General features: G+C 40.5%; 1 protein-coding gene across 6 annotated transcripts in view; it reads left to right on the forward strand.

Annotated features, from left to right (window-relative positions):
- Positions 1 to 27,911, forward strand: part of NUP93 (nucleoporin 93) — a 128,313-nt gene that overhangs the window by 39,712 nt on the left and 60,690 nt on the right. For 5 of the 6 annotated variants that reach the window (XM_060000872.1, XM_060000873.1, XM_060000874.1 and 2 more), the window contains 2 exons: positions 171 to 363; positions 12,237 to 12,354. In XM_060000872.1, the coding sequence (XP_059856855.1) occupies positions 171 to 363; positions 12,237 to 12,354 (311 nt within the window). Of the gene's footprint in view, positions 1 to 170; positions 364 to 12,236; positions 12,355 to 15,813; positions 15,952 to 27,911 lie in introns of those variants that run through there. The other variant, XM_060000878.1, reaches the window with a different exon arrangement.

Consider the following 27,911-nt stretch of genomic DNA (forward strand, 5'->3'; position numbering starts at 1 on the left):
ACTGTTGTTCTTGGGCTATGTTCAGGAACAAATCCTGCTTGTTGACGAGCTGTCTCCTTGTCTGTTTACAAAAAGTCCTAGTGTTTGTTAAGCTTGTGACAGGTTCAGGCAGTGTTTGAAGCCTATCTTTCCTCTTGATTTGGGTCTCTTCCTTTTTCTCCCCCACCTAGGATCTGCATCTCCAATGGATACTGAGGGGTTTGGTGAGCTCCTTCAGCAAGCTGAACAGCTTGCCGCTGAGACCGAGGGCATCTCAGAGCTTCCCCATGTGGAACGGAACCTACAGGAGATCCAGCAGGCAGGCGAGCGCCTGCGTTCCCGTACCCTCACACGCACATCCCAGGAGACAGCAGATGTCAAGGCGTGAGTACTGGTGGGGAGGCAGCACTGGTGCTGGGTGGCTCGGGGGCAGGATCTGCTTCTTTCCTGCCTTGAATTTGGATGTAGTCTGTAAAAGACAGATACAAGCCAGAGTCTCAGGAATTCAAGAGAGGTTTTATAAACAGGTCAGCAGCCTTGCTTTGTCTCCCTGCCTCCTGGGTTTTCCAGCCTGTCTGCCTGACCAAGCTGCGAGTCCCTATCACAGGCAGAGATGATGAGGGTGAGAAAGGGTGAAGGGCTTTGTCATACAGAAACCGTCCCAGTCGTTCCTGCTTGGGTTCACTGACTGTTGGTGATAAATGGCTCACGTAGTATATTGGTAAATGTGGGTCACACAGATAAATGTTACCTTCCAAGCCAGAGAGGGCCCAGTGATGAGCAGAGTTTTTAAGAGTACTTGGAAGAAACTGATGAGCAGTTAGTGATGAGAAGCCATCCAAGTGAGGAGTGATCCTGTCTGCTTACTGTCAGCGACCCCAGAGGCTGCTTCTAAAAGGCCTTGGAAATGCAGTGGCTGCCAGTTGATTGTAGAAGAGGAAAGTGGGTGAGCCTCAAGAGAGTGCAGCAGGAGAAAAGTGCAGGTTGACTGGCCAGTGGCTGCTGCTGCCTCACAACATGCTTTGGGTTGTTGATTCCACAGACATGTGTTTGGGATCCCCACTGTGCCAGGCCTGGGCTGTCTCTGGGACTACAACCATGAATTAGACATGGTCCTTGCCCTCAAGAAGCTTATTATTTGGTGAGGCAGGAAAAAATCTCACCTCTTTCCATAAGAAATGTGATTTACTGGTTACTTACTCTGCATCAGTAAGATTTTGCTTAATCCTCACAACAAATAGTAGGACTGTGGTCCCTGTATTACAGATGAGCAGCTAAGGCTCAGAAAGGGCAAGTAACTCTCTCAGATGACACAGCTGGTGAGTAGTGAGTCAGGATTCAAACCCAGTGAGGTTGACTCCAGAGTGTATGCTCCTTTAACCCTGATGGAAGGGTCATGGGAGGATGCAGAGGTGCTGTTACTGGTGACCTTGCTGGGTCTGGAAAGTGGCTGAGATTCTCTGTGGGAAATACTGTATGGGAAATCGTCAGTCATCTGCTCAGTCTTCATTCCTTAAACTTGATAAGACCTAAGTGCTGGTGTTAAGGTGGGGACATTGTTTTGGATACATAGTAAATGTCACAGGGGGTGAGCATAAGGGCTACATTTTTTTTTTCCCAACTAATCTTGAGAGCTGAATGTTTTGGCTGCTCTGCTGAGTCAGTAAGGATGTTGTAGAAATTCTTATGTAGGCCTCCCCAGAATTTTATTTATTAAAATACTAGTTAGTTTGTGTTCTGTTGGTATTGGTAAAAGCAAATCAGGGGAACCCTGGCAGGGGTTTTTCACTATCCAGCCTTGTAGCTAAATGCAGCCAACTGCTCCACTACACTTTTCCTCAGCACCCCATCCAGCCTTTAGACATTTCTGCTAACTTGCCCTCCGTGCAGGCTCCTACTGCTGCTGCTGCTGGTTGCCTGCAGTTACCCCGGGTCTTTAGCGTGCAGGCTTTTGCTTGTGTGAAAGGATGCTGCTGGAGCGAAAGGACTGTGATGCCAGCTGAGTTGCTATAGTTATAATTTAATTGCATTAGCTTTACAGCCTATTAAGAGCAAAAAGGGAAAATGTTTTCTTGGGAACAATTATCTCTTTCTTGTAAATTTCCATTCTTCCTCATATCTTTCTACCTTAAATTCATCATTTTAGGGAGGAGGAAGTTGGAACATTGAAAGAATCGTTATAGGGTGGGGCAGGTGCTCAAAAAGAAACCAAAGGGCTGATGACTGTATTTTTCCATCTCCTTGATAGGCAGAGACATAAAGTGTGATGTGAATATTTCAGTACAGGATGAGGGCAGAGGAGAGAAGTGAATAGGGAAAATTTTCTTACACGAAATAAATTTTGAAAAAAATTTCTGTCTTCAAGATTTTATTTAAGATTAGCTTGTAGACCTAAGAGTGAATTGTTCTGTGTTGAAATTCATTTGTTTAAATAGACTTTGTTGGATTTTTCATTTTAGGGAACAGATTTGCTGGCTTTTTTGCATGTGTGATATTCTTAAATTGTAAAATACCTTCACACATAAAGAAGCATATGTATAACATATATAAAGGTATAAATCAGGGGTTGGCCGACTAAGACCCAGGAGCCAAATCCAACCTGCTGCCTGTTAAAGTTTTATTGGAACACAGGCACACTTACTTGTTTATGTATTGTCTATGCTGCTTTTGTGCTACAGTAGCAGAGTTGAGCAGTGATGACAGAGACTGTATGGCCGGCAAAGCCTGAGGCACTTAACTGTCTGCCTTTTACAGAATAAGTTTGCTGACTCCTGGTGTAAATAATAGGAAAATGAATGAATACTCCTGTGCACATGTCACAGTTAAGACATGGAATATTATCACTAGCTGTGAAGCCCTCCCTGGGTACACATCGTCAATTGCATCCCCCCTTTTTCTCATTGGAGATACCTCATTGGATTTTTCCATTCAGCTCAGAAGCCAAACAACCTAGAGGTGTACAAAGAAAAATGCAGCAATCATTCTCTCTCCCTAACTTTACCCTCCAAGGTAATCAGTGTTATTAATTTACTTATTCTTTCACACTTTTCTTCATGTTCAAGCAAAGCATGTATAAACATTTATTTGCCCAAAGTTAAACAGCAGATTATAACTTTACTATGCTCGTACTAACTTACCTTTTAAAGCACTTACTGTTTGTCAGACATTGTGCCAAGTACTTTACATGCATTTTATACTTTCCTCTTAAAATAACCCTGTGAAATAAGTGTTACTGTCTCTGTTTTATAATTGAGGAGAGTCAGATAGCAAGTGGTCAGTCACACCAGAACTCAAATCCAGCTTGGGCAGTGAGAATCCCTCACGTTTGTAAGGCACTTTCAGTTCCCCTAGGCTTATAATAGGTGCTCTCTTGACTGGTCTTCACAAGCCTGAGAGGTGAGAGGGGCAGGGTTTTCCTTCACATGTTAGCAGGAGAAAAAGGAAGCTTGGAAAAGTGATGCACCCAGGATTTTCAGTCAGTAAGTGACTGGTGGGACTAACTCAAGCCTCTTGACTTTTTTTCTGCTCCCCATGTATACTGACTGAGAACAGCTTTTGTCCTTCTGTTCTCCTGGGACTGGACTGTTTGACTCCAGCCTCTCTGGCTCTGTGCTCAAGAGAAGCTGCCTGGTGTACAAAAATTGGGGCAGGTTGGGGGCAGGGAACCTTTGGATTTTTCCACCCTTAGAAGCTGAAAGTTTCTGGTACAGCCTTTATTTGTAAAACCATCCCTACCCTAGATTCCCTGCCTCCCCCATCAGGACTTCTGCATATGCACTGCACAGGCCCACAGTTCCTCCAGGCACCAGCCACTTGGATGACCTTTCTCTTCTCATAATTCTAATAGTTAATTTTTAAATGCCAAGGTTCCCAGTCCTGGTATGCCTTAAAATCACTAGGGACTGGATACGTTCTCATGTATCTCTGGTGGAGATAGAGTGCCTGCGGCACAGAATTTGGCAATAGCTAGTGCATTTACTCTTGACCCAGCAGTCCCGCTTCCAGGGAATCTCTCCCAAAGATACACTGGCAAAAGTACGAAAAGATGTGTGCACAAGGTTATTCTTTGCAGCATTATTTGTAATAGCAAAAGTTGGAAACAACTCTGACATCCATCAATATGGGACTGGTTGAATATTGGTACATGTGCATAGCTTTTCAGTAGCACAAAGGAATGAGAATATACACTGCCATGGATGGAGCGACTCCAGGCCGTATCGTTAAGTAAAATAAACATGCAAGGTGGAGGAAAGGGTATAGTACTTTATCATTTATTTAAGAAAGCAGGTGAAAGAAAGTCCATATTCATGGATTGGAAGACTTTATATTATTAAGATGGTAACACTCCCCAAATTGATCTATAGATTACATGCAATTCGTATCAAAATCCCAGCTGGCTTTTTTGCAGCAATTTGTAAATTGATCCTAAAATTCATATGGAAATTCAAGGAACCTAGAATGACCGAAACAATTCCTTTTTTTTTTTTTTTTTGTTAGTTGAGTATAATTGACCTTCAACACTATGTTAGTTTCAGGTGCACAGCATAGTGACTCGATATTTCTGTACATTACAAAATGGTCACCACAATAAGTCTAGTTACCATCTGTCACCGTACAACTTTATTACAATATTATTGACTATATTCCCCATGCTGTGCATTTCATTCCAGTGACGCATTTATTTCGTAATTAGAAGTTTGTACCTCTTAATCTCCCTCACCTATTTCACTCATTCCCCCCACCTCCCTCCCCTCTGGCAACCACCTGTTTGTTCTTTGAATCTATGAGTCTGTTTTGTTATGTTTGTTCATTTGATTTGGTTTTTAGATTTTACATATAAGTGAAATCATATGGTATTTGTCTTTAAAGCTTTAAAACTCTTAAAAGTAGGTGTAAATCTTCTGACTTCTTGGATGTGAAACCAAAAGCATAAGTGACAGAATCAAAAATAGATAAACTGAACTTCATCAAAATTAAAAAACTTTTGTGCTTTAAAGGACACTATCAGGAGAGAAAACAACCCACAGAATGGGGAGAAAATATTTGCATATTACAATATATGTTGAATAAGGGGCTTATACCCAGAACATATTAAAAACTCTTACAACTCAATAATAAAAAGACAACCCAATTTATTTTGAAGTATAGTTGATTTACAATATTATATTAGTTTCAGGTGTACAGCATTGTGATTCAATATTTTTACAGATTATAGTCCGTTAAAAGTTGTCATAAGATAATGGATATAATAATTCCCTGTGCTATACAATATATCCTCGTTGCTTATCTATTTTATATATAGTAGTTTGTATCTCTTAATCCCATACCCCTAATTTGCCTCTCCCCCTTTCCCTCCCCCTTTTGGTAACCATTAGTTTGTTTTCTATATTTGTGAGTCTGTTTCTGTTTTGCGTATACATTGGTTTGCATTATTTTTTAGATTCCACATGTAAGTGATATCATACAGTATCAGACTCTGTCTGACTTATTTCATTAAGCGTAATGTTCTCTCAGCCCATCCACATTGCTGCAAATGGCAGATTTTCATTCTTTTTTGTTTTTGGCTGCATTGGGTCTTCGTTGCTGCACGGGCTTTCTCTACCTGTTGTGAGCGGGTGCTACTCTTCGTTGCAGTGCGTGGGCTTCTAATTTTGGTGGCTTCTCTTATTGTGGAGCACGAGCTCTAGGCACACGGGCTTCAGTAGTTGTGGCGTGTGGGCTCTAGGGCATGCGGGCTTCAGTAGTTGTGGCGTGTGGGCTCAGTAGTTGTGGCGTGTGGGCTCTAGAGCGCAGGCTCAGTAGTTGTGGCGCATGGGCTTAGTTGCTCTGTGGCATGTGGGATCTTCCTGGACCAGGGATCAAACCTGTGTCCCCTGCATTGGCAGGTGGATTCTTAACCACTGCGCCACCAGGGAAGTCCCTCATTCTTTTTTATGGCTGAGTAACAGTCCACCATATGTGTGTATCACATCTTCTTTATCATCTGTGGATGGGCACTTGGGTTGTTTTCATATCTTGGCTGTTGTAAATAGTGCTGCTGTGAACATTGGACGCATGTATCTTTTTGGTTTAGTGTTTTCATTTTTGCCAAGTACATACCCTGGAGTGGAATTGCTGGATTATATAGTAGTTCTATTTTTAGTTTTTTGAGAAGCCTCCATATTGTTTTACTTAGTGGCTGGACCAAAAGACAACCCAATTTTAAAATGAGCAAAAGATCTGAATAGGCATTTCTCCAAAGGAGGTATATTAATGTCCAATAAGCAAATGAAAATATGCTTAACATCACTAACCATCAGGGAAATGCAAATCAAAACCGCAATAAGATACCACTTCACCCCCACTAGGATGGCTGTAATCAAAAAAGACGGATAATAACAAATGTTGGTGAGAATGTGGAAAATGTTGAAACCCTCGTAAACTGTCAGTAGGAATGTAAAGTGGTGCAGCCACTTTGGAAAACATCCAGCAGTTTCTCAAAAGGTTAAATATAGAGTTAACATATGACTGAGCAGTTCCACTCCCAGGTTTATACCCAGGAGGAATGAAAACGGTTGTCCACACAAAAACCTGTACATGAGTGTTCATAGCAGCATTACTCATAATCACCAAAAAGTAGAAACAATCGAAATGTCTAACAGCTGATGAATTGATAAATAAAAGTGGCATATCCATATAATGGAATACTATTTGGCAATAAAGAAGAATGAACTACTAATACATGCTCCAACATGGATGAACCTTGAAAACATTATGCTAAGTGAAAGAAGCCAGTCACAGAAGACTACATATTGTATAGTTCCATTTATAGAAAATGTCCAGAATAGGCAAATCTGTAGAAACAGAAAGTAGATTAGAGGTTGCCAAGGGAGTGGGTAGATTAGGGGACATAGGGAGTGACTGCTGGTGGGTAGGGTGGTTTCTTTTCTGGGTGATGAAAATATTCTAAAATCGATTGTAGTGGTGGTTGCACAAATCTGTGGCTATACTAAAACCCACTGAATTATACTTTTTTTTTTGAGATTCTTTTTTCCCCTCTTATTGCACTTACTTTTAACACTTTTATTATGGAAATATTAAAACATACACAATAGTAGAGAAAACAGTATAATAAACTCCCAGGTACCCATCACCTATCATATCAATATTCTGCCATTTTTTAAAATTCTTTTTAATTTTTATTTTATATTGGAGTATAGTTGATTAACAATGTTGTGTTAGTTTCAGGTGTACAACAAAGTGATTCATTTATAAATGTATCTATGAATTATACATTTTAAGTGGGTGATTGTATAGTATGTGAATTATAGCTCAATAAAGCTGTTTTTAAAAAGTACGTAACACAAACTTATGTACATAACTGCTAATAAAAAAAGAAGGAAGGTGTTTAAAAATAGCTGAGATTTACTATAATCAGGTATGGTAAGACATGCAAACATGGATATGACATGACTGTCATGAAGGAAGAAGTTTCTACTCACATTTCTTTTTTTTCTTTTTTTGGCTGCATTGGGTCTTCATGGCTGTGTGCGGGCTTCCTCTAGCTGATGCAAGCGGGGGCTACTCTTCCTTGCGGTGCACATGCTTCTCATTGCTGTGGCTACTCTTATTGCAGAGCTCGGGCTCTAGAGCGCAGGCTCAGTAGTTGTGGTGCACGGGCTTAGTTGCTCCGCGGCATGTGGGATCTTCCCGGACCAGGGCTCGAACCCGTGTCTCCTGCATTGGCAGGCTGATTCTTAACCACTGCGCCACCAGGGAAGCCCTCTACTCACATTTCTCTGGAAACAGGAGGCAGGGCATGCCATGCAGGGCCACTGAGGGAGCACTGAGGTCAGTCAGGGGTCAGAGGAAGCAAGGGGAAAACCTGGGCGAGAGCCTTTACTGAGGTTTCTCTGGGAAGGCAGAGTGAGCAGGCTTAGGATTGGCTAGTTTGAATAGCCTCAGTGGGCTCTAGGGTAAAGTTGTCTGGTACCTCACCCTGAGATGATTAGAGCAGGGGATAGTGACCCATTGAAGGAGGTGGTTGAGGTATGGGCTCTGGATTGATTAGTGTGCATATGTTCTTATATGTGCTTACAGGCCTCTAGGAATTAGCTAACTCTGGGAGAGGCAGTCGCTCCAGTGCCAGCAAGGCCCCAGATGTCAAAGCAACAAATACAGGAAATTAAAAGGTGTGATTAGGGCTTCCCTGGTGGCGCAGTGGTTGAGAGTCTGCCTGCTGACGCAGGGGACGTGGGTTCGTGCCCCAGTCCAGGAGGATCCCACAGGCCGCGGAGCGGCTGGGCCCGTGAGCCATGGCTGCTGAGCCTGCGCGTCCGGAGCCTGTGCTCTGCAACGGGAGAGGCCACAACAGTGAGAGGCTTGCGTACCACAAAAAAAAAAAAAAAAAAGTTGTGATTAATATAAATGGTGTAAAGAAACAAAGGGTTACCTATAGGAAAAGGGAAAAAATAAGGTGAAGATGGACTTTTTTATAGATTTGACTTTGGAATTGTATAAATATTTTGTGTAATTATAAAACAAAACTAAATTTCAAAAAAGGAATTCCTAAAGAAGGAAAATAAATGCTCATTCAGTTGGTGACATAATCATTCAGAGAGGAACATTTCCAAGTAATATCTTAATCGGTCTTCAATAATGATATCGTTGGTAACGGGATTGATACTGCTGTTTTGAGACTATTGTGTGTATAGTGTAGGATAAAGCAAATAAGTAGTTAAGGTGGTGATGCTGAGAACTAGGACTTTGGGTATGAGAGAAAGGAGATACAGATAGAAAATCTATGAGGTTAACCCCAAACTTTACGTTTTTAATTTTGAATTGGAAGTGTCAGTATGAACTCATGATGTAATTTATCTTAAGGAAACTGAAACAAAAGTAAAAACTCTATTTCTAGCTCTGCCTACTGAAAGGCTTAGAAACAGTGTAGCAATGAGCACATCTTAGTGCCCAGATAGTGGTCTCTAAAAATCCATTTCTTAATAAAAAGTAACTGGGGCTCTTTGGAGAGTTGACCGATTCCAGGTCTGGGGCAAGATGAACTTGTCTTGTCATACCAGATGGCAAGGAAGTTATGTAGGTCAACTTGAGTCATGTCAAAAGAACTGAGAAACCAACTTGAAAAGGCTTCTACTGGCCAAAGATGAGATGATTTTGAGCATGATAAGGATAATAACTGCAGTGGATTGAAATACATCAAATATGTTTAAATTCATGAGTTCATAATGACACAAAACTCATCAGTCACCTTTGGAGAATGCTAGAGAATCAACTCATTATTCAGAGTAACCATGTAGTTGATGAAGAGTGTCTCTGAGGGGAAATATTCCAGCTAATAGAGACAGAATACCACCATTTTGCAACCTCTAAGGAATTAATGCATCTAAGCAATGATCATCAGTGTCTGGTAACATTCCAAAAAGAGGTAATCAGATATTACATACCTCTTGATAAAAGTCTGAAGTAATTGAACCAAAAAAATGCCACCTGAATCTGATCAAACCATTAGCACTTACTTTCAATTTACAGGAAATTGGATAGGAGAGGCAGGAGGAACATGTTAAATTACATCATGGGGATGCAATCAGTAAAACCTGTTATGTGGGAAACTACATCCTTGCTACTTTGAGTCTGGTCTATAGATCAACAGCATAAGCATCAGCTGTGAGCTTTTTAGAAATGGAGACCCTCAGGCCCTATCCCAGACCTGCTGAAACAGAATATGCTTATTAACAAGCTTCCCAGGTGATTCACATGCACATTTCAAGTTTGAGTAGCACTGCTCTATGGAACAAATAATCTAGAGTCTCCAACAAATTGTAAGAAAAAAAAAAATGAGATGGAGGGACAACTCAAAGATTAAAAGACATTTGGAGGCATATCAATTATTTGCAGGTAGAGAACTTACTTGTATTCCATTCAAACAAACACATTTTAATGTTATGAAATAATTAAGAGAATATTTTGGATTTACTTCGAAATGATCTGGGTGGTAGAGAGAGGAAAGTAGGTAGGGATGTAGGTGAAAATAGAGTTTGCTATGACATGCTAGTTTTTGAAGCTGGGTGATAGGTACAGGGTTTATTATTTTAATTTCATATTAAGATTTTTTTCTATAATAGTTTAAAAAGGAGTTGGCTAAAATGGCTATAATCAAAAAGGTAGTAACAGGTATTGGCAAGAGTGTGGAAAAAATTAGAACCCTTGTACATTGCTCATGGGAATGTAAAATAGTGTAGCTGCTTTGGAAAATAGTCTGGCAGTTCTTCAGAAGGTTAAACAGGGAGTCAATATATAATCTAGCAGTTCCACTCCGAGGTGTATACCCAAGAGAAATGAAAACATAGTTCACGCAAAAACTTACACATGAATGTTCATGGCAGCATTTTTTATAATAACCAAAAAGTGGAAACAACCCAAATGTCCTTCAAATGATGATATGTTCATTAATATAAAATATAGCATATCCATATGATGGAGTACTATTCAGTAATAAAAAGAAATGAAGTACTGATACATACTACAACATGGATGAACCTTGAAAACGTTATTCTCAGTGAGAGAAACCAGTCATGGAAGACCACATATTGTATGATTCCATTTATAGAAAATGTTCAGAGTAGGCAAATTTATAGAGACAGAAAATAAATTAGTGGTTAGGGGGAGATTTGTGGAGACATGAGCATTTTATTGATACATTCCCATGACTGCTTATGGAGTGGGGGAAATTTTGGCAGGGAGGGGTGATGAAAATATTCTAAAATAGATTGTGGCGATGATTGTACAACTCTGTGAATATACTAAAACCCATGGAATTCTACACTTTAAATGGGTGAATTGTATGATATGTTAATAATATCTCAGTAAAGCTGTTATAAAAAAGGGAAGGAGAGCCTAATACTGATACCCGTGCTCCAGGCTTACCCAACACTAATCAGAATCATTGGGAGGAAAGTTGTCTAGACGATTCTAATGTGCAACCAGGACTGGGAACCACTGTACTAGAAAGTTAGCCATCAAGGATTGTTAGAAGAGAGAGGCAAGATTATCTATTTGAAATGATAGCCTGGAGGGGAAGCCTCAGGGATGGCATCATAGCTGACCAGTCTGCACGGAAGAGACAAAAATCTACAGTATGGAGCCCTCTGGGTGCACATTATCTATTCCTGTGGTACTAAGTAGAATGGAAATAAGCATGAGAAGTCTTTTCTTTTTTCCAGTAAGTATGTTAGTTCAGAATTGGTCATCTTCAGTGTAACACCCATAGGTGTTAGGGTTATTTGTGCCACCAGGTGGTCTAGCTTCTTCTAAGTTACTAAGAATGAGCACAGACTTTGTAGATGGGATTTGGAGGTACTAAATCATAATCCAAAAGCAACAGTCTAAACAATTAATTTCCTTAAGTTTCTTTCTTCCAGAGAGTGTTCTAGATATTAGTGAGAATCTATAATTTTTTTTTTGCTCTCCCATTGTTACATTGCTCCAGATGAGTAGACATAAAGCCAGCTGTAGTGTTCCCATCTCTCTTCAAAAGCATTTATTAGTCAGGTGACAGCTTCCTCTACTGTTGGACTGGGCAGCAGAGAGGGAATTTGAAGATGTACTGCACGTGGTGTTTGGCTTTTGAAAAGAAGCTTTGGAGAACTGGCCTTGGATTCTGGTTTCCCTGCTCTTTGCAAATTATTGATTGCCCTGGACTTTCAGTTTCCTTAATTAATGAATGAAGTTTAGACTAGGTTCTCCTGAAGCTTCTAAAATTTTGTGGTTTACTACATTTGTCTTTATAGAGGCTGTAAATATAGGATGGTGGTTAAGAGTTCGTGCTGTGGAGCTTGGTGACCTGGCTCTGCTGTTTCCTGGCTCTGTGACTTTTGATAAGTTGGTTAACCTCTTTGCACATTGGTTCCCCCATCTGTAAAACGGGGATTGAGAATAATATCTACCTCACGATTTTCTTCACTATAAAGTGTTTGGAGCAGTCTAGCCTGTAATTTTATTGATATGCTATCAATTTATCTAGACAGATCCCTCACTCTAATTTAGGCATGATCAGAACTCTCTCTTACTACCAAATGCAACGTTGTGTCTGTTTTCCCAGGTGGTAGATCTTTTTGGAAAGGTATGAAACAACCATACAAAAGTGTTTGGGCAGTATATAAGAAGTTTTAGTTTCACACTAAAAATACTCTCTAGTATTTTAGGAAGCATATTAGATGTTCTAATTCTACTTTTTCTCCCTGCCCTATATCCTCATATAGGTCAGTTCTCCTTGGGTCTCGGGGACTTGACATATCCCACATCTCCCAGCGATTGGAGAGTCTGAGTGCAGCCACCACCTTTGAGCCTCTTGAGCCTGTGAAGGACACAGACATTCAGGTAAGGGCTGCCAGGTACCAGGACTGGTGCAGGTGCAACCCTGAGCATGCAACCCAGGCTGAAGGCCCTGGCCTTTTGTTCACCAGCTGGTTTAGGAATACCACATTTCTTTGTTAATTCTCTTCTTCCTCAGATATTAAGAGAATGGGAGGCTCAGCTTTGAAGGAACATTGGATTATTTTCAGAGTGCTCTGTAAGGCTGAATTTAGGAAAGCATTTCCAACCTGCACTTTTTAAATTATTGTAATTATGAGCACAGATTTCTCTTCCTTCTTTGGGCTTAATCCAAGGCACGGAGACATTAGTTGTAAGTTTCTCTTGCTTTCTTTGCTAGATCTCAAATAATTTTACTATTCGTCTTCCACATTTCTTTCCTACATCTTGCTTGTGTGGCTTGGCAAAGTGCTGGGGAAACTAAATAGCTTTACTATTTACTGAAACCTACTCATCGATTTCTAGGAAGTATTTGGCTCCATTAGTGGCACCAGGAAATGGTCTAATAGAGCACTCCTGTCTCATTTAACCTAGCATGCCACTGGCACAATTGATTGCTATTTTAATCTAATCAGAAACTGGGTGTGTGTGTGTGTGTGTGTGTGTGTGTGTGTGTGTGTGTGTGTGTGTGTGTGTGTGTGTGTGTGTGTGTGTTCAAAATTGTTAAGGAAAAATCTTGTGATCCATTTAGTTGTTTGGTTTTTTTTATATTTGTTTATTCATTTATTCATTCATTCATTCCTTCAGGCTGCACCAGGCCTTAATTATGGCATGCAGATTCTTTAGTTGTGGCACATGGACTCTTAGTTGCGGCATGCGTGTGGGATCTAGTACCCCAACCGGGGATTAAACCCAGGCCCCCTGCATTGGGAGCACAGAGTCTTAACCGCTGGACCACCAGGGAAGTCCCGTGATCCATTTAGTTCTGAGGAATTGGAACACTGACTTGTGTTAGAGTGAAGGGATAGTGGGATACCATTTTTATCATCGATTTACCTTTGAGATGAAAGGATGCAGGTCCTACAGAGGCAAATCCTAGTACAGATGAATCTGTTATTTATTATTTGGGCTCAATTTGAATTAATACTCTTTACCCCACCCTTCCGAGAACTGTTTTAATCCATCTACAGTAATGGCCATAATTCTACTGCATTTATTCCACTTGAGAAACCTAAAACCCTCAACTTTGAGTTGAGAGTTCAGTAACTATAGATATTCATTATTTTCCCTGTTATTGATATGTTCCCAGAGTATGAAAATCCAGTTTTTTCCAGTTTTATATACTAAATTATATTTGCCTGTCACCTTATAGATGCCTTCTTATTTCCGTGCAATCTTCTTTTTAAAAAATTAATTAATTTATTTTTAGCTGCATTGGGTCTTCGTTACTGTGCGTGGGTTTTCTCTAGTTGCTGCGAGCAGGAGCTACTCGTCATTGCAGTGCGCGGGCTTCTCATTGTGGTGGGTTCTCTTGTTGCGGAGCACGGACTCTAGGCACGCTGGCTTCAGTAGTTGCAGCACGCAGGCTCAGTAGTTGTGGCTCATGGGCTCTAGAGCGCAGGCTCAGTAGTTGTGGTGCATGGGCTTAGTTGCTCCACGGCACGTGGGATCTTCCCAGACCAGGGCTGGAACCCGTGTCCTCTGCATTGGCAAGCGGATGATTCTCAACCACTGTGCCACCAGGGAAGCCCTTTCCATGTAATCTTAAAATGGCATGTATACTTGCCTCTTTTTTTTTTTTTTTTTTTTGAAGTTTTAGCTGTTGCTCTCCCCACCTTCTATTTCAACTGCTTGATGCCCTAGAAACAAATACTTACTCCCATAACAGGTGAGTGAATGAGATACAGCTCAGATAATTTGAATAATCACCATATACGTGCAGAAGTATTCCTAATAGTGTGGAAAGAAATGACATTTGCTGAAACGTTATTTGTTTGTTTGTGTTTTTTTAATGTTTAAAATGCCAAATAAGTTGTTTATTATTTTTTTTGTTTTGTTTTTTTTTTAACATCTTTATTGGGGTATAATTGCTTTACAATGGTGTGTTAGTTTCTGCTTTATAACAAAGTGAATCAGTCATACATAAACATATGTTCCCATATGTCTTCCTAAGTTGTTTATTTTAAAAACTGCTTTTTAGATTTTCTTTGGCATATTGGTAATACATATTTGGAATACCCAGCAACATTTAGTGATGCACTTCATGAATTCCAGCTGATGTGGTACAACATTTTTTGCTTTGAGATATTAATGACAGGTTTATAAATGTATTGAGTCATAATGATCATTTATTCTAACCTTCTACTTTATGCATGAACACTGTCCTTCAATAGCCCCATTAGGTGGCTTCCTAGCAATGCATGCTTGGTCACATCAAAGAGAGTTTCTTAATTTGGAATGAGCACGGCTAAGAGTTTTGGTCCTGCACCACTGGGAAGTCTTTGAACTTTGAGAGGAAGGATGCCTCCATTTCAAAATTTTACCTCTCAGTTGAGCTTTTCTGGAATAGCTTAAAAAATGTGAAATGGTCACTCCAAGGTAAGTTTTGATTAATTGGGAATGGATCATCTAGACCTGAAGTAAAGATTTAAGACTAACTAGTTTCAAAATAAAATCCTCTATTGACTTCATCTTCTTGCCAGCAAAGGCTTGAAGGAGAAAATTTAACTTCTAAAGGGCTGAGTCTTTGGCCTAATCTGAGATAGCTCTAGTGATTGTATTGTGTGGCTCAGCTGATCTATGCCTAAACTTCCTGTACACATAGTAGTATCATGTCCTTCCCTGACTTCCTGTGTAGTAGTCAAATATAGGAGCCAAGCCAGCTTTCGCCCTTAGCATGGAGTGGTCCTCTTTTTAATTCTTCTCTTAATGTGTTAGTTGTCCAGGAAGAGTTATTTGGGATATTTTCAATTTTTTGCTTTTAAAAAGGCCAGATATACTTTTTTTTTTTTTTCTTCCAGTACGCGGGCCTCTCACTGTTGTGGCCTCTCCCACTGCGGAGCACAAGCTCCGGATGTGCAGGCTCAGCAGCCATGACTCAACGGGCCCAGCCGCTCTGCGGCATGTGGTATCTTCCCAGACTGGGGCACAAACCCGCGTCCCCTGCATCGGCAGGTGGACTCTGAACCACTGCACCACCAGGGAAGCCCCAGATATACTTTTTGATGGACTTTTTTTTCTCATTTATTTTTACCAGCTTTACTGAAATATAATTCACATACCATAAATCTGATAGATTTTTGTGTATGAGCTTTTGTTTTCCAACCAGTGCAGTTTTTGAGATGAGAACGTACCCTAATCCCACTGAGTATCAGTCAGAGTGAATTTATGTCAGCTTATAAATTCATAAAAGGAAATGCTGAAGGATCCTTTGACAGGTGCTGTCCAAGACTTTGTACCATCCATTGTTTGCATTACCTATAAGCTTGGAAAGGCATTTTCCCATGAATAGGTTGTCCTTTTCTGTTTGGTAAACATTGATTGTATTTGCTGCTTTTTCTAATGGAGCTTGAAATTAATACAGGTTTTTTGTTGTTTGTCATAAACAGTGATGTTGGCATGCATTGATAATGCATTTTTGAAAGACTGCTGTGGCCAGCAAAGGTAACATATTTAAATAAACCCACTTAAATATATGTATGGCTGATGCTAGTGGAATTTTTTTTAATGTTTATTGATTTAATTTTTGGAAATGGTCATAAAGAAGGCCTGCACATTTTTGTAATGGAACTGAAGAGCCATAACTGTTAAGAGGACATGGTACTAAAACAACTGTACTGCTCTATTCTGAGTGACTTTGTGGTGCTTGCAAGTATGGTTCCTCTCACAGAGATCCACTTGCTCACTTCTGTCTTTGGAAAAAAATATAGAGGGCAGACTGCACATTTTTACTGTGGTCTGAACAGACCTAATGTACCATGGATGATGTGTATTATATAGTAATAAAGTGCACAGTTACACAGCTTAGTTATATCCTGGGCTTTTTCACTAGATTACATGTATTTTTCAAGAAGGCTCTGCAGAAATAGCCTGGGTTGGCCATAAAAAATGGGAGCTGCAGTTTCTCGGCATTAGGCTGTAATATTTCCAAATGGCATTAAACCAAAATATAATAATATTATTGCTGAACTTACTGTATTAGATTCCTATGGCTGCCACAGCAAATTGCCACAAACTTAGTGGCCTAAAGCATTAGAAATGCATTCTCTCACAGTCTGGAGCTCAGAACTTTGAAATCAGGGTGTTGGCAGTGCCCTCCGAAGGCACGAGAGGAGACTTTGTCCTCTTTTAGCTTCTGGTGGCTCCTGACATTCCTTGATCTGTGGCAGCATCAGTCCAGTCTGCCTCCATCTTCATAGGTTTTGTTGTCAGGTGTGTCAAATCCACTTCTCCCTTCTCTTATAAGGACACCAGCCATTGGATTTAGGGCCCACTCTAACTCCAAGGTGGTCTCATCTTGAGATGCTTACCTTAATTACATTTGCAGAGACCCCATTTCCAAATAAGATCACATTCACTGGTACCAGGAGTTAGGACTTAGACATATATTTTTGGCAGTACCCACTTCAACCCACTATACTTACAGTGCCAGAAAATTTAAAACTGTCAATTAACTGTAATAAATGAAACATCTTCAAATCTAACTCTGTTTCATGGAGGAGTTTCAGGATAAGACATCTATTTCTAGTTGTTCCAGGGACTGCAAACCTCAACCAAGTATCTGATCTCATCCTCAGCACTCTCTTTCAGGCCTTGGAAAGTGAGGCTGACTACCCTTGTCGGATTCCAGAGTTTAGTCATAGTCATTTTCTCCAAACAGGTTAATGTTCTATAATATGTTTAAGAGATTTCTCAAGAGACATTTTCCAACTAGAAACAGTCTGATTTTTTTTTAAAGTATTTTTAAGTACTCTAGTTTACAGGGTAAGTATAGGTAGGATTAAATTGTGGGGGGGGGGGGGGCGTGTGAGAAAGAGATTTCTACTTCAGCTAACCAGGTTACCAAACTCTTTGATTTTCCTTTTATACTTTAGGCCTTTGCTCACCCCCTTCCTTTAGCGTGGAGTAGCACCTCTGAAAATGTCTGAGCCATAATTTCAGTCTGACCCTCTTAAAGGCTTTCCTAGATGCCACCTCTTTCATAGTCTCAGATCTCTCTTGCCATGGCCTCCAAATATAGCATGTTGGCTTTACTGCTTAGGAAAAAACAAAACTTTCTGAATGTTCCCCCACAAAGTAAACAACTTTAGATTATGTTGTTGGAATTGACTTAGCAACCAATTTAAATCATGATAAATGAAAATGTAGCCCCTTCTACACACAAAAAAACTCTATATGGAACTAAACATCTTCATAATATGCTCAATTTCCAGATGGAAATCTGTCCTGTATGAATAAAGAGAAAAAGAAGTCTTAAAAAGAGGATAAAATACAAGAGAATGGTGCAATAATAATTGACTTGTTAAAAACTCGTTCTACTTACCACACTATATCTGTAATAAAATTTTCATTATTTCCTTCCTTTTTCTGTCCTTGGATATGTAGAGTATACTCAAACCACTCTTAGCTTATCTTTTAAATAATCAGAAGAAACTAAATGGCTTTGGTAAGCATAAAAATGAATCACCGGTGGTATAATCCCATATCACCTAAATTGTTATTTTCATGGTTTATCTTTTAATTTTATACCTTCAGAATTAAGGTACTGCTGATTAAATGCAGCTGTGTATTACAGCTAAGAGGAAAAGTAGTTGTCTTGAGTGCTAACTGTGTGTGTGTAGTACTGGCAAGTTGTTGGTAGGGAATTGGTTCCAGAAATCCTGTGGCAGTTTGTTGAAAAGAAGTTCAGACTTTCTTAGAATGATTAGTATGCTAATAGCAGCTCTTCAGGATTAGTACTGGCAAAGTATTAATATTGAGGGAAAGGTGCAGTAAGCTTTCCCTAGCTCAAATTAGTTGAGGGAGGGTGCATTCTGAATGGGTGAACAATATCTTAATTCTGGAATTATTTTTAAAGAAATGTAGTTGTCATTTTCATCTATTCCTAGAAACTGAAACTGCTAAGTGTGTGTACCAAGGAGAGGTCTTACCAAAGCTGCTTTAGTAAATTAAGGAAGAGATGAGGTTCTTTCATAAGAGTTGCATCTATTTGCATACTGATAATTTGTATAGCAATTCTGAGAAATGGTTTAAGTAGGCAAAACATACTTATCTTCCTTATTGTTTCTGCTCTTAATATGCTTGAGCAGTCTTTTCTGCAAATAATAGTGATCTAGCCCAAATTGGATGATTAGAAATTTTGAATTGATGGACTCTGAAGGAATAAAACTTTGCTCTTCAAATGTTTTCACATAATATAAAAATGTAAGAGACTTGCATGGAATCTAACAGTGTGAAGATTTTTAGTTAAGCATTTGATTTATTGACCTCCTTTGTTATATTCCTCTTGCTCCTAAGAGAGTCAGTGGGAAGTTCATGGTAACCTTTGTTATGAATTTTTAGAGGACTTTAATGGATATTTGAATCTTGCCCTTTCCCAGCTTATAACAGCTGCCTATCCTGGACTTGAAACAACCTATAGGTAATGCTCTTGGGTTCACTAGCAAATGAATCCAATTCCCACTGGATCCAAAGCCCGTTAGTTAGAGAGAAACCCTTTTCTAGAACAAATACCAGGTACGTTTTAGGCCAGAATTCAGTTGTAGTGGCTGAGGTGCATGTGGAAAAGACACACATCACACTGTGTCCTGTGTTCTTGTTCAGGGCAGTAGCTGTGCTAGGCTTCGTCTGCTGTGTAAACACTGCGGTGCCCACATCACCCCCACTTAATGAGTATATTTGCTGTTCCTTGTCATTAAACCCTGACCCAGAGTAAATCTCAGAACTGGTAAAAACCAGTAAACATGTAAAAAGGAAAAAATAGTGTCTTCACAGAGGCAGGTTAATATGCCATCCTATTTTGTGTTTATAATTAGGTAGTCTAATGCTGATTGCTGTGGTAAGTACTGAAATGATTTAATTTTTCTGCCTGTTTGTGATAAGAGGAAAGGTAGACATTATGGTATGGTGGCAAAGTATGCAGTTGCATTAAAGTGTCCTCTGAATGGAATTAGAAATGGTAACTTTGGAATAAAAATGGTTGTTAAAGGCATCGTCTGTGGAAAATGTGAAAAACTGCTTTTATGTGAGCCAAGGATATAAGATTTCAGCTTTTTTACTTAACCATTCACACTTACTCCTGAATGCAGGGCTTTCAGAACAAGCAAGGAAATGGATGCTGAATGCATTCTGTGCAGGCAGGAAATGACAGGCTTTTTTGTCTTCTCAGAGGTTTCTTATATCCTGTAGTGAGCAGGGGAATATCAATTACCAACTTAAGAAAGAAGTGGGAATGGTTCTGTAAGAGTATTTTGGAAGAAGCCCACGGCTAAAATATTTATCTAACAATTTAATAGAGCACTTCAAGTATTGGCCAGGCCCTGGTGCCTTTGAACTGGAGTTGAGTCATCCCCTCCCTCTTTACCAGCTTCTCTTAACCTGCCGATATCTATTGATGCCCCAGTACTGCGGAGATGGGGAACATATATTGTTATCTTCACTCTGGTATCTTTAAATTGCTTGGTTTCAGGAATCAGAAATGGGCTAAACTGTTTGATTTAAATGGGGGTTAAAACCTTGTCAAATATTGAATGCACTACTGTAGACCAGTCTGTCATTCTCAGATGGCAGCCCTTGACCCTGTGCGCCACTTTGATCTGCTTGCCACAGCGCCCTGTGATCTCTTATTTCTGTTGCGGAGTGTTCAGTCCAAGGCTTTCCAGGCCAGCAGCCTGATGCGGCTCCTTCCATTGGTGGTGGTTACAAAGTGTGGCTCCGTAGTCATAAAACTTTGGGACCCAGGTTCTCCTTGTCTCCACTAAAAATCCACATTCTGTGAAGGAACTGAGAGAGGGGCTCAGACAGGAGATACTCTTGGTTTTGCTTTTTTCTGTTTGTTGTTTGGCAGGGACCAGGAAAAGGAGCTGGGAGGTAGGATGAACAACATCCTCTACTGACAAGACCAGTACTATAATTTCTTTTGCTGCAGGGCTCCCAGAACCAGTGTGTATTGCTTCCTTTTTGAGCATTTTCCTGTCTCGCAAATGGTTGGCTTCCATCTTGCACATCAGATATGGAGAGGTTGAATGAGTCCCATGCTCAGGGTGAAGGCAGCTCCTGGTCTCCAACACTAATGATGAGCAGCGGTGCACGCGCTGCTTCAGTTATCCTGGAGGGCAGAAGGGCTAGTCCCCGCTTCTCACCATGGAGTGGCTGTGAGGCCGAGATGCCATCAGCAAAATCCCGCCTGTGCTTTTCAGAAAACCACAGCACTTGAAGCACTGCAGCAGAATCTGCTGAGCAGGGCTGGGCGTGACACAGCTTCCAAGAAACTGTACAGAAAGAGCCTTTGTCTTATAAAACACATTTACAACTAGAGCCAGGCTATTCGTTTAGTTCATAACACAAACGGGAGGATTAGGTCAGCAGAACATAAGTGGGAGTGTGGATTCACTGGCTGATTTTTATTACTACCTGATTTGATTTATTTCTTTAAATGACACGAGCACAAGGATGTGGGGCAGAGTTTTCTCCATTCCTCCTTTATCTATTAAAAAAATATTGTCTAATTAAAAAAAGCTGTTACTATCTTAGGGACAGGTAGACACAGCCATGGAAGGTTATAGTATGCTTGATTTGCTCAAGGTACCAAAGTATACTTGTATGATATTATCTGGGAGTGCTTTCTCATTTCTTACTCGGTTCTCTGTTATCCACAGTGCATATGAGCCTGTCTCAGCAGAAGCAGTCTCTAAATGAGCAGGGCCTGGTGAATCCTTGAAGGTTTAAGGCATTCACAGTAGCACTTGGCTCTGTGATGAGGCCCCACACTGCCCCACATGTCTTCCTGTTGAAGGAATATGGTGATGGGTGTTGTATTCAGAAGGTGCTTACATAATCCGTGCTTCTCAAATTTCTTTTTTCCCAATTTATCTCAGACTGAGAGATACTTTTATAAAATACAGCAAAAAAGAATTACTAGAAAAAAATGAAATAAAAGACATGCAGAATATAAGCCTTAGGTTTTGTTTTTTGTTTGTTTGTTTGTTTTTGGCCATGCCATGAGGCTTGTGGGATCTTAGTTCCCCAACCAGGGATTGATCCTGGGCCCCAGCGGTGAAAGCATGGATCCTAACGACTGCCAGGGCCAGGGCATTCCTGTAAGCCTTAGTTTTTTAAATTAAATTCAGTGGACATAAAATTACTCTGTCAGATTGCTATAAAAGTTTCTAAATGCTGATTCTCAGATTTTGTACTTACCTGCTGCAGACTGGGAACAAACTACTTGTGGACGAGTGCTTCTTCAGCTGTACTTTGGGTAGTACTAGTTTCAGTAGCTATGTTTTCTTCCTTTCTCCTTCCCCCCCACCTTCTTCCCTCCCCTCCTCCCCTCCACTTTCCCTCCTCATCTCTCTCCCCTTCCTTTCCTGTCTCCCTTTCTTTCTTTTGTTTAGTTTACTTGTTGGTACAGCGAAACATGGCACCAAAGACAATTTTGAATTCCGGTTTTCTGTTTTACCCCAGCTAGAATAGGGAAGGCAAAGCTAAGGTTTACTGAACATTTATTGTGTCCAGACACTGTACTGAGCACTTTGTGGGTTTCCTCATTCAGTCCTTCCAGTAACCCTCTGAGGCAGTTACTACTGTTAACTCCATTTCACCAAGGAGGAGCCTAAGGCCTAAAAGGCTATTATGCCAGACTTGAAGTCCCTTCTGTGGGTTTGAGTTCAGTACTGTGCCCTTATTCCCCTAGGTTTTAAATTTCATTGTAGACTAATTTTCAGGTTATATTTGAAGGAGAAAGATGGTAGAAATAGGAAATAGAAGTATAATTGATCACTCATTTAGAGCAAAATGAAGAGTATAAAGCCCACAGAGAATGGATGTGGTGGGCATCGCTCTTATTTATATAAGCTTAGTAGTAAAATAATGTTGATTGAGGGAGAAGCTGGAATGTGCTTTCTAAACCTTAATACAAACACTGCTGGTTTGGGGGGAAGATGAGTTTTGCAGGAAGGCCAAATGTGCTTCCTCCGTTTATCTCCAGGTGCTGGTTTTTTTGCCGTAGTTTTCTGCTTGCTGAGCTGTCAGTTTAATTTACTGTCTAAAGCCCAGCCTATTATTTCTCAGTTTTGCTGCCCTACAGGTACACTGTAAAGGATTTCTGTGAAATCCTGGAGCAGCTTTTAGTTTTGAAATGCCAAGGCTTTGTGCTTGTAAAAATAGGTTGGGTTCAGCTTCTTGCTTGATCATCTTTGTTTTGTTTTGCTTCTGAAGCTGAGCTGGAGTTAGAAGGATGATGCTAGAAGCAATTTAAAGGGCACATCAAATTTTTACTGTAATCTTGAACTATTGATTGTTGACTTATTTGTAGGTTTAACGCAGACCATTTCCTTACTTATTAGTGTCTGACTGGCCATTAAGCTCTGGCAGTGTGCCGGAATGTTGAAATCTTGCATCTTATAATATGATTTGGCTGCCTATGGGTATTATTGTGTTTGGCTTTTAAAGACACAGGCAGAGCCCTCAACTTGGTGTGTGCTCCAGAATACAGGAAAGAATTTCTGCACAGCAAAATTACTCACTTCTAGGAGACAGCACAAAAGTGAGGAGTTGACATTCAGCAGAACATTAATACCTGAAGTCATGCAAATTGGTACTCTTTGGTCTAACTGGCTCTTAGAAATAAATGCAAACTAACATAACAGAATCTTGAAGAGAAGACCAGCAGGGAACTAACTGGGCAGGGGTGATGGTGTGCAAAGAGTAGGTCCCAGCTAAGCAAGCACTCCCACGTAAGTGGTCCTCAGCGTGTGCCTGGTGCCACTCTCCCAGTGTGAAGTTGAAATTAGAATCTAGTTGAGGGTCAGGTACAGTGGCCTGCTTATGGAGGGAGCTGGGCTCAGAGTGATTGGAAGGGAAGCAGTCACTGCCTATGAAAGACTTTTACCCTCCTTTTCACAACCTGGACACCTCTTGACTGGAATTGAGGGTAAGTGAGGGCTGAGGGAGTTAGATGACAAGAAAACATTAAATTTGGGATTTTAAGGGTGTGAATGAGGGAAAATTCACTTTTCCCTCTAATTACAAAAGCAAGATGTCCTTAGTTCACAGAACTTGGAAAATGGCTCCATAGTGTACTTTCTTGACTGCCACCATTTGGGGAGTGTTGAATTGTTTGGACCAGGTACTTGAAGCTGTAGAACATCTTTGAAATGACAAGGGAAATTGATTTATTTTAACAGGGCAGTGAGGAATTAGTCCATGAAGCATGTGTTAGAGGTAGACTGTAAGAATGGCCCTCATAGTTCAGAATTGGTCAATTCCTATAAAGTAATATACAGTCTTTTCCTTTATTCTGTAATGGAAAAAACTTCCTAATGTGTGAAAAGGGATCTGAGATGTGCAGATTTCATGAGCAACCATTATGTCATTTCACTCTCCCCCTCAAACCGTTGGGAAAGGACTTCCCTGGTGGCACACTGATTAAGAATCCGCCTGCCAATGCAGGGAACACGGGTTTGATCCCTGGTCCGGGAAGATCCCACATGCCGCAGAGCAGCTAAGCCCGTGTGCCACAACTACTGAGCCTGTGCTCTAGACCCCGCGAGCCACAACTACTGAGCCCACGCGCCTCAGCTACTGAAGCCGATGCGCCTAGAGCCCGTGCTCTGCAACAGGAAAAGCTACCGCAATGAGAAGCCCTCGCACCGCAATGAAAAGTAGTCCCCATTCACCACAACTGGAGAAAGCATGTGCGCAGCAACAAAGACCCAACGCGGTCAAAAAAAAATAAATAAAAATTTAAAAAATTATTTTAAAAAAACTGTTGGGAAAAATAGTTATTGAGAAGCTCTATGACTTTGTCCTAATTTAGAAGTTTTAGGGGAGAAGTAACAGGTTAGTAATTTTATGTGAACTTTGAGGGACACGCCATAGTAATCTTTCCATTCATATAATACTTTGCAGTGGGCTTTGTCCATCACCGTCTTGTTCCTTACTGCAGTGTTTGAGGTGAGGTGAATGGGTGTTAGCATCATCTTTATTTAGAAGCAGAAGAAACCAAAATCAAGATAGATTAGTTATTATCAAAGGTGGAACTTGAACCCAGATGCTTCTTAATACCTTGCCCTGTATCCTTATTATCATGCCTTGCTGAGGAAGGCATCAAGGGGTGGACTGCTTGGATAAATTCCTCCTCCTCCTCCTCATCACCACCACCACAAAGACGCTAAGCTAGTTCTTTTGCCACTGGTCAAATTTCTTGATGTTTTGGTTCTGTCTTTCCCCTTAGACCTTTTCTTACTTGTTTTCTTTGAAATGACATTTCCATTTATTCCTTTCCATGTGAAAGATTTGCTGGTTAACTAAATCAGTCGTAGGTATGAAAATGCTACTTAGAAGGGTAATACTGTAGTCTGAATGGGGACAAACCTCACTTTTTCCATCAGGGATATACTTTGGAACAAAAAGTGATACTGAACAAAAGTGCTGCTGCTGCTGATATATTTTACAGATGCCCTTTATGTGAAGGGGCCCAGGGTTTCTTGAGATTTGTCACACTAGAGCCTATCAGCCTTGTTTGTGCTGAGTAGGTCACTGGTGCCAAGCAAATGCAAAGTGGCAAACCAGAACAAATATCATATTTGAAACTTTAGGTGGACTAGGCTGTCAGGGTTCAGAGCAGGTTAGGGGGAAGATTTTTTGTTTTTGTTTTTGCCAGTTTTTTGCTTTCTGTTTCACCCTCCCTGATTCCTTTCTTCCTTTGGACTATCCTCCCTTCTTTCATTCTTTTCGTCTGTTCTTTTTGTCTTTTCTCCTTTTTTCCTTTCATTCTTGCTTTCCTTCTGTCTTTTGCATCCCTCTTTCTTCCCCCACCCCCCCCAGTCCCTCCCAGCCTTTTAGACTGGCTGGCATCCAGAGCAGCCATTGCTAATGGGAGTGTACCTCCTTTTTTGCAATCAAGTGGCAGCTGTGAAATCATGGCTGGCTTCAAGAATTGGCTTCAGAAGCCAATCAAGAATGGCTTCTGCAGCCTGGCAGCGTGCAGCCACCAGCGCTGTCTTGCTCTGTAGAGTGAGTCTAGGTGTGGGGTTGGGGCTGGGCCTGGTGGAGAGGCTGGATCTACTGGCTGCCAGAGTTGGGCCTCTTCCTCACGTGCTCTTGTTACTTGTGTTTTCTGCTTTTGCAAACCCCGAAGAGGTGGAATTTAGTTTATCCATCTGGCTAACCTGCTCATGCTTTGCTCTTTTGATGGGTACTCTGAAGTGCATTTCCTTATTTTTGGCCCTTGCCTAAAGCCTCTGCTAATATTCTACTTTTTTGGTGCCTGACTCAGCTTGATATTGAGGGTGTATAAGACTTTTCTGTTATATAGTACATAGCTGTTTTGGGTGAGGCTGTTTCAACTTATTTGTTTTTTGAGGATTGATCATACATTAAAGCCAAATCCTAAGTAGAGAAAATGATGGGGAAGAAAATGACCAAGGAAAAGGGCACATTTGATTTTGTTTTTCATGTTTTAGGAATGAAGTTATAAATTAATCTAGCTCTCAACTTCATATATGTTCTTCACCATTTGTTAACTATTCATCCTACTAGCTCATATTTTGGGGAAAGGGGGAGTGTTATGGAATAGGGTTTGTTTTGGAGCAGCAAACATTGCAGAGCCCTTGAGGCCTCCAGGATTTTCTTTGGGGGTTAGGAGGGGAAAGGAGCTACAAATCTCACCTTTGTCTTTGTATTAACTTTCTACTTCAGGTTGGTTTTAATTTCCTTCTCCATTCCTCTCATGCCCTGAATGCATTTGACAACAGGAAAGAAGCTCTTTATCAGTGATTCTGAAGTGTGGTGCACAGATCAACAGCATCAATATCACCTGGGAGCTTGTTAGAAATGCAAATTCTCAGGCCCCACCCCAAAGCTACGGAATCCAAATCTCTGGAGGTGGGGCCCAGAATGTGTGTTTGAACAAGCCCTCCAGCATGAGGTCCACTGGGTTAAGTTATTACAGAAGTCTAGTTAGTATAAGTAAACCCTTTTCTAGCCATCTCTGCCAACTTTTATACTTAGTCCACCTGTGGACCAACCCTGAACTTTCAGCCTGCAAAGCAGTGTATTTATCTTCTAAGTGTTTGAGTCCATAAAGAATTTGTAACCACTCATGAAGGACACAGTGGTCAATAAAATATGTTAAAAACTTACATATATTAAAAACCTATGACTTATAATTGGTGATTATTTTTTTTTACCATGGAGGTATTGACTCTGATACCGAGGCTGTAGCTTAAAATACACTGCCTAAAAAGCAGTCAGAGCCCAGTGGGGAATGAAGAAGAGAGGGGGACGGAGGAAAGGGAAGTGGAGGGATTAATAATCCCATTTTAGTTAATCATCACTTTCCTCTCTGATCACTGTGAGCGGATGTGCTATTGCTTCTGCAAATGTTAATAATTCATGGGTGGACTGTGCCAAAAGAAGGCCTTAAATCTGGTCTCTCAGCAGATTAAATACACCGTCTGCCATCATTAGGAGCCAGGAGAGATGAAAGATGGACTTATTGTTTTTATTCATTAACCTGATTTTCTCTGCCTTTCTCCTCAGCTCCTCTCATCCTCATTTTGTTTACCTTTTCATTTGCTTCTCTCTGTAACTCCCTCCTGCATTGAGTGAGCGCTAAAGATCTTGGGTCTTACTGTTAATGACATTAGATTTTACTTTTCCTTACCTGCTAGTAACAACAGATGCCATGAGAGAAAGCAGAGAGGCAGAATAAGTATTTCCTTGGAAATGTCTAAATCAGTCTGAATATTTTAAAAATGTATTAAAATGTGCAGCCTGTGTGTCTTAGAAATCATTTGAAATGGCTTCTCTTTGCTTTGAAGAGTAATCCTGTTGTATAGGCAGTTGAAGATATACATAGTGTTCTTCATATAGGTGTAGCATTTTCCCATTTTACAGATGAGGAAACTGAGGCATGGTGTGAATAACTTGGGTAGGGTTACCTAGAACCCAGTTCTTTTGACTCCCAACTTCAGCATGCTTTCCACTAGGTTTAATAACCTCTTGCCTTTAGAAATCATATGTAGGTGGCTTTACATGGTTTTTCACCCATAAGGCTTAAATAGAACTTAATTAGATTAAGTGTGACTAATATATAGGTAGCTTCACAGGAACACTTCAGGTTAAATTCTAAATGTGAGTTTGCCCAGAAGCACCACAGTTGGAGAAGGCTGACAGCAAGCTGCAGTTCTGTAGACATTTCTCGAGCATCTGCATAATAACCTTCAACAACTCATAGGTTAATCAATAAATATATTTGAGCACTTAACCCTGTGCATGATGCTTTGTTAAGCACTGTAAGTGGATATAATATAGTCCCCATCTTTATTAGATCTTCAGTGTTTTAGGTCTACCGAAGGGGATTCAGCTACTTGAAATGTCCCAGTACCGACTTAAGGATGTGA

This window comes from Delphinus delphis, chromosome 20 (assembly GCF_949987515.2).
Source record: "Delphinus delphis chromosome 20, mDelDel1.2, whole genome shotgun sequence".
Taxonomy (NCBI): Eukaryota; Metazoa; Chordata; class Mammalia; order Artiodactyla; family Delphinidae; genus Delphinus; species Delphinus delphis.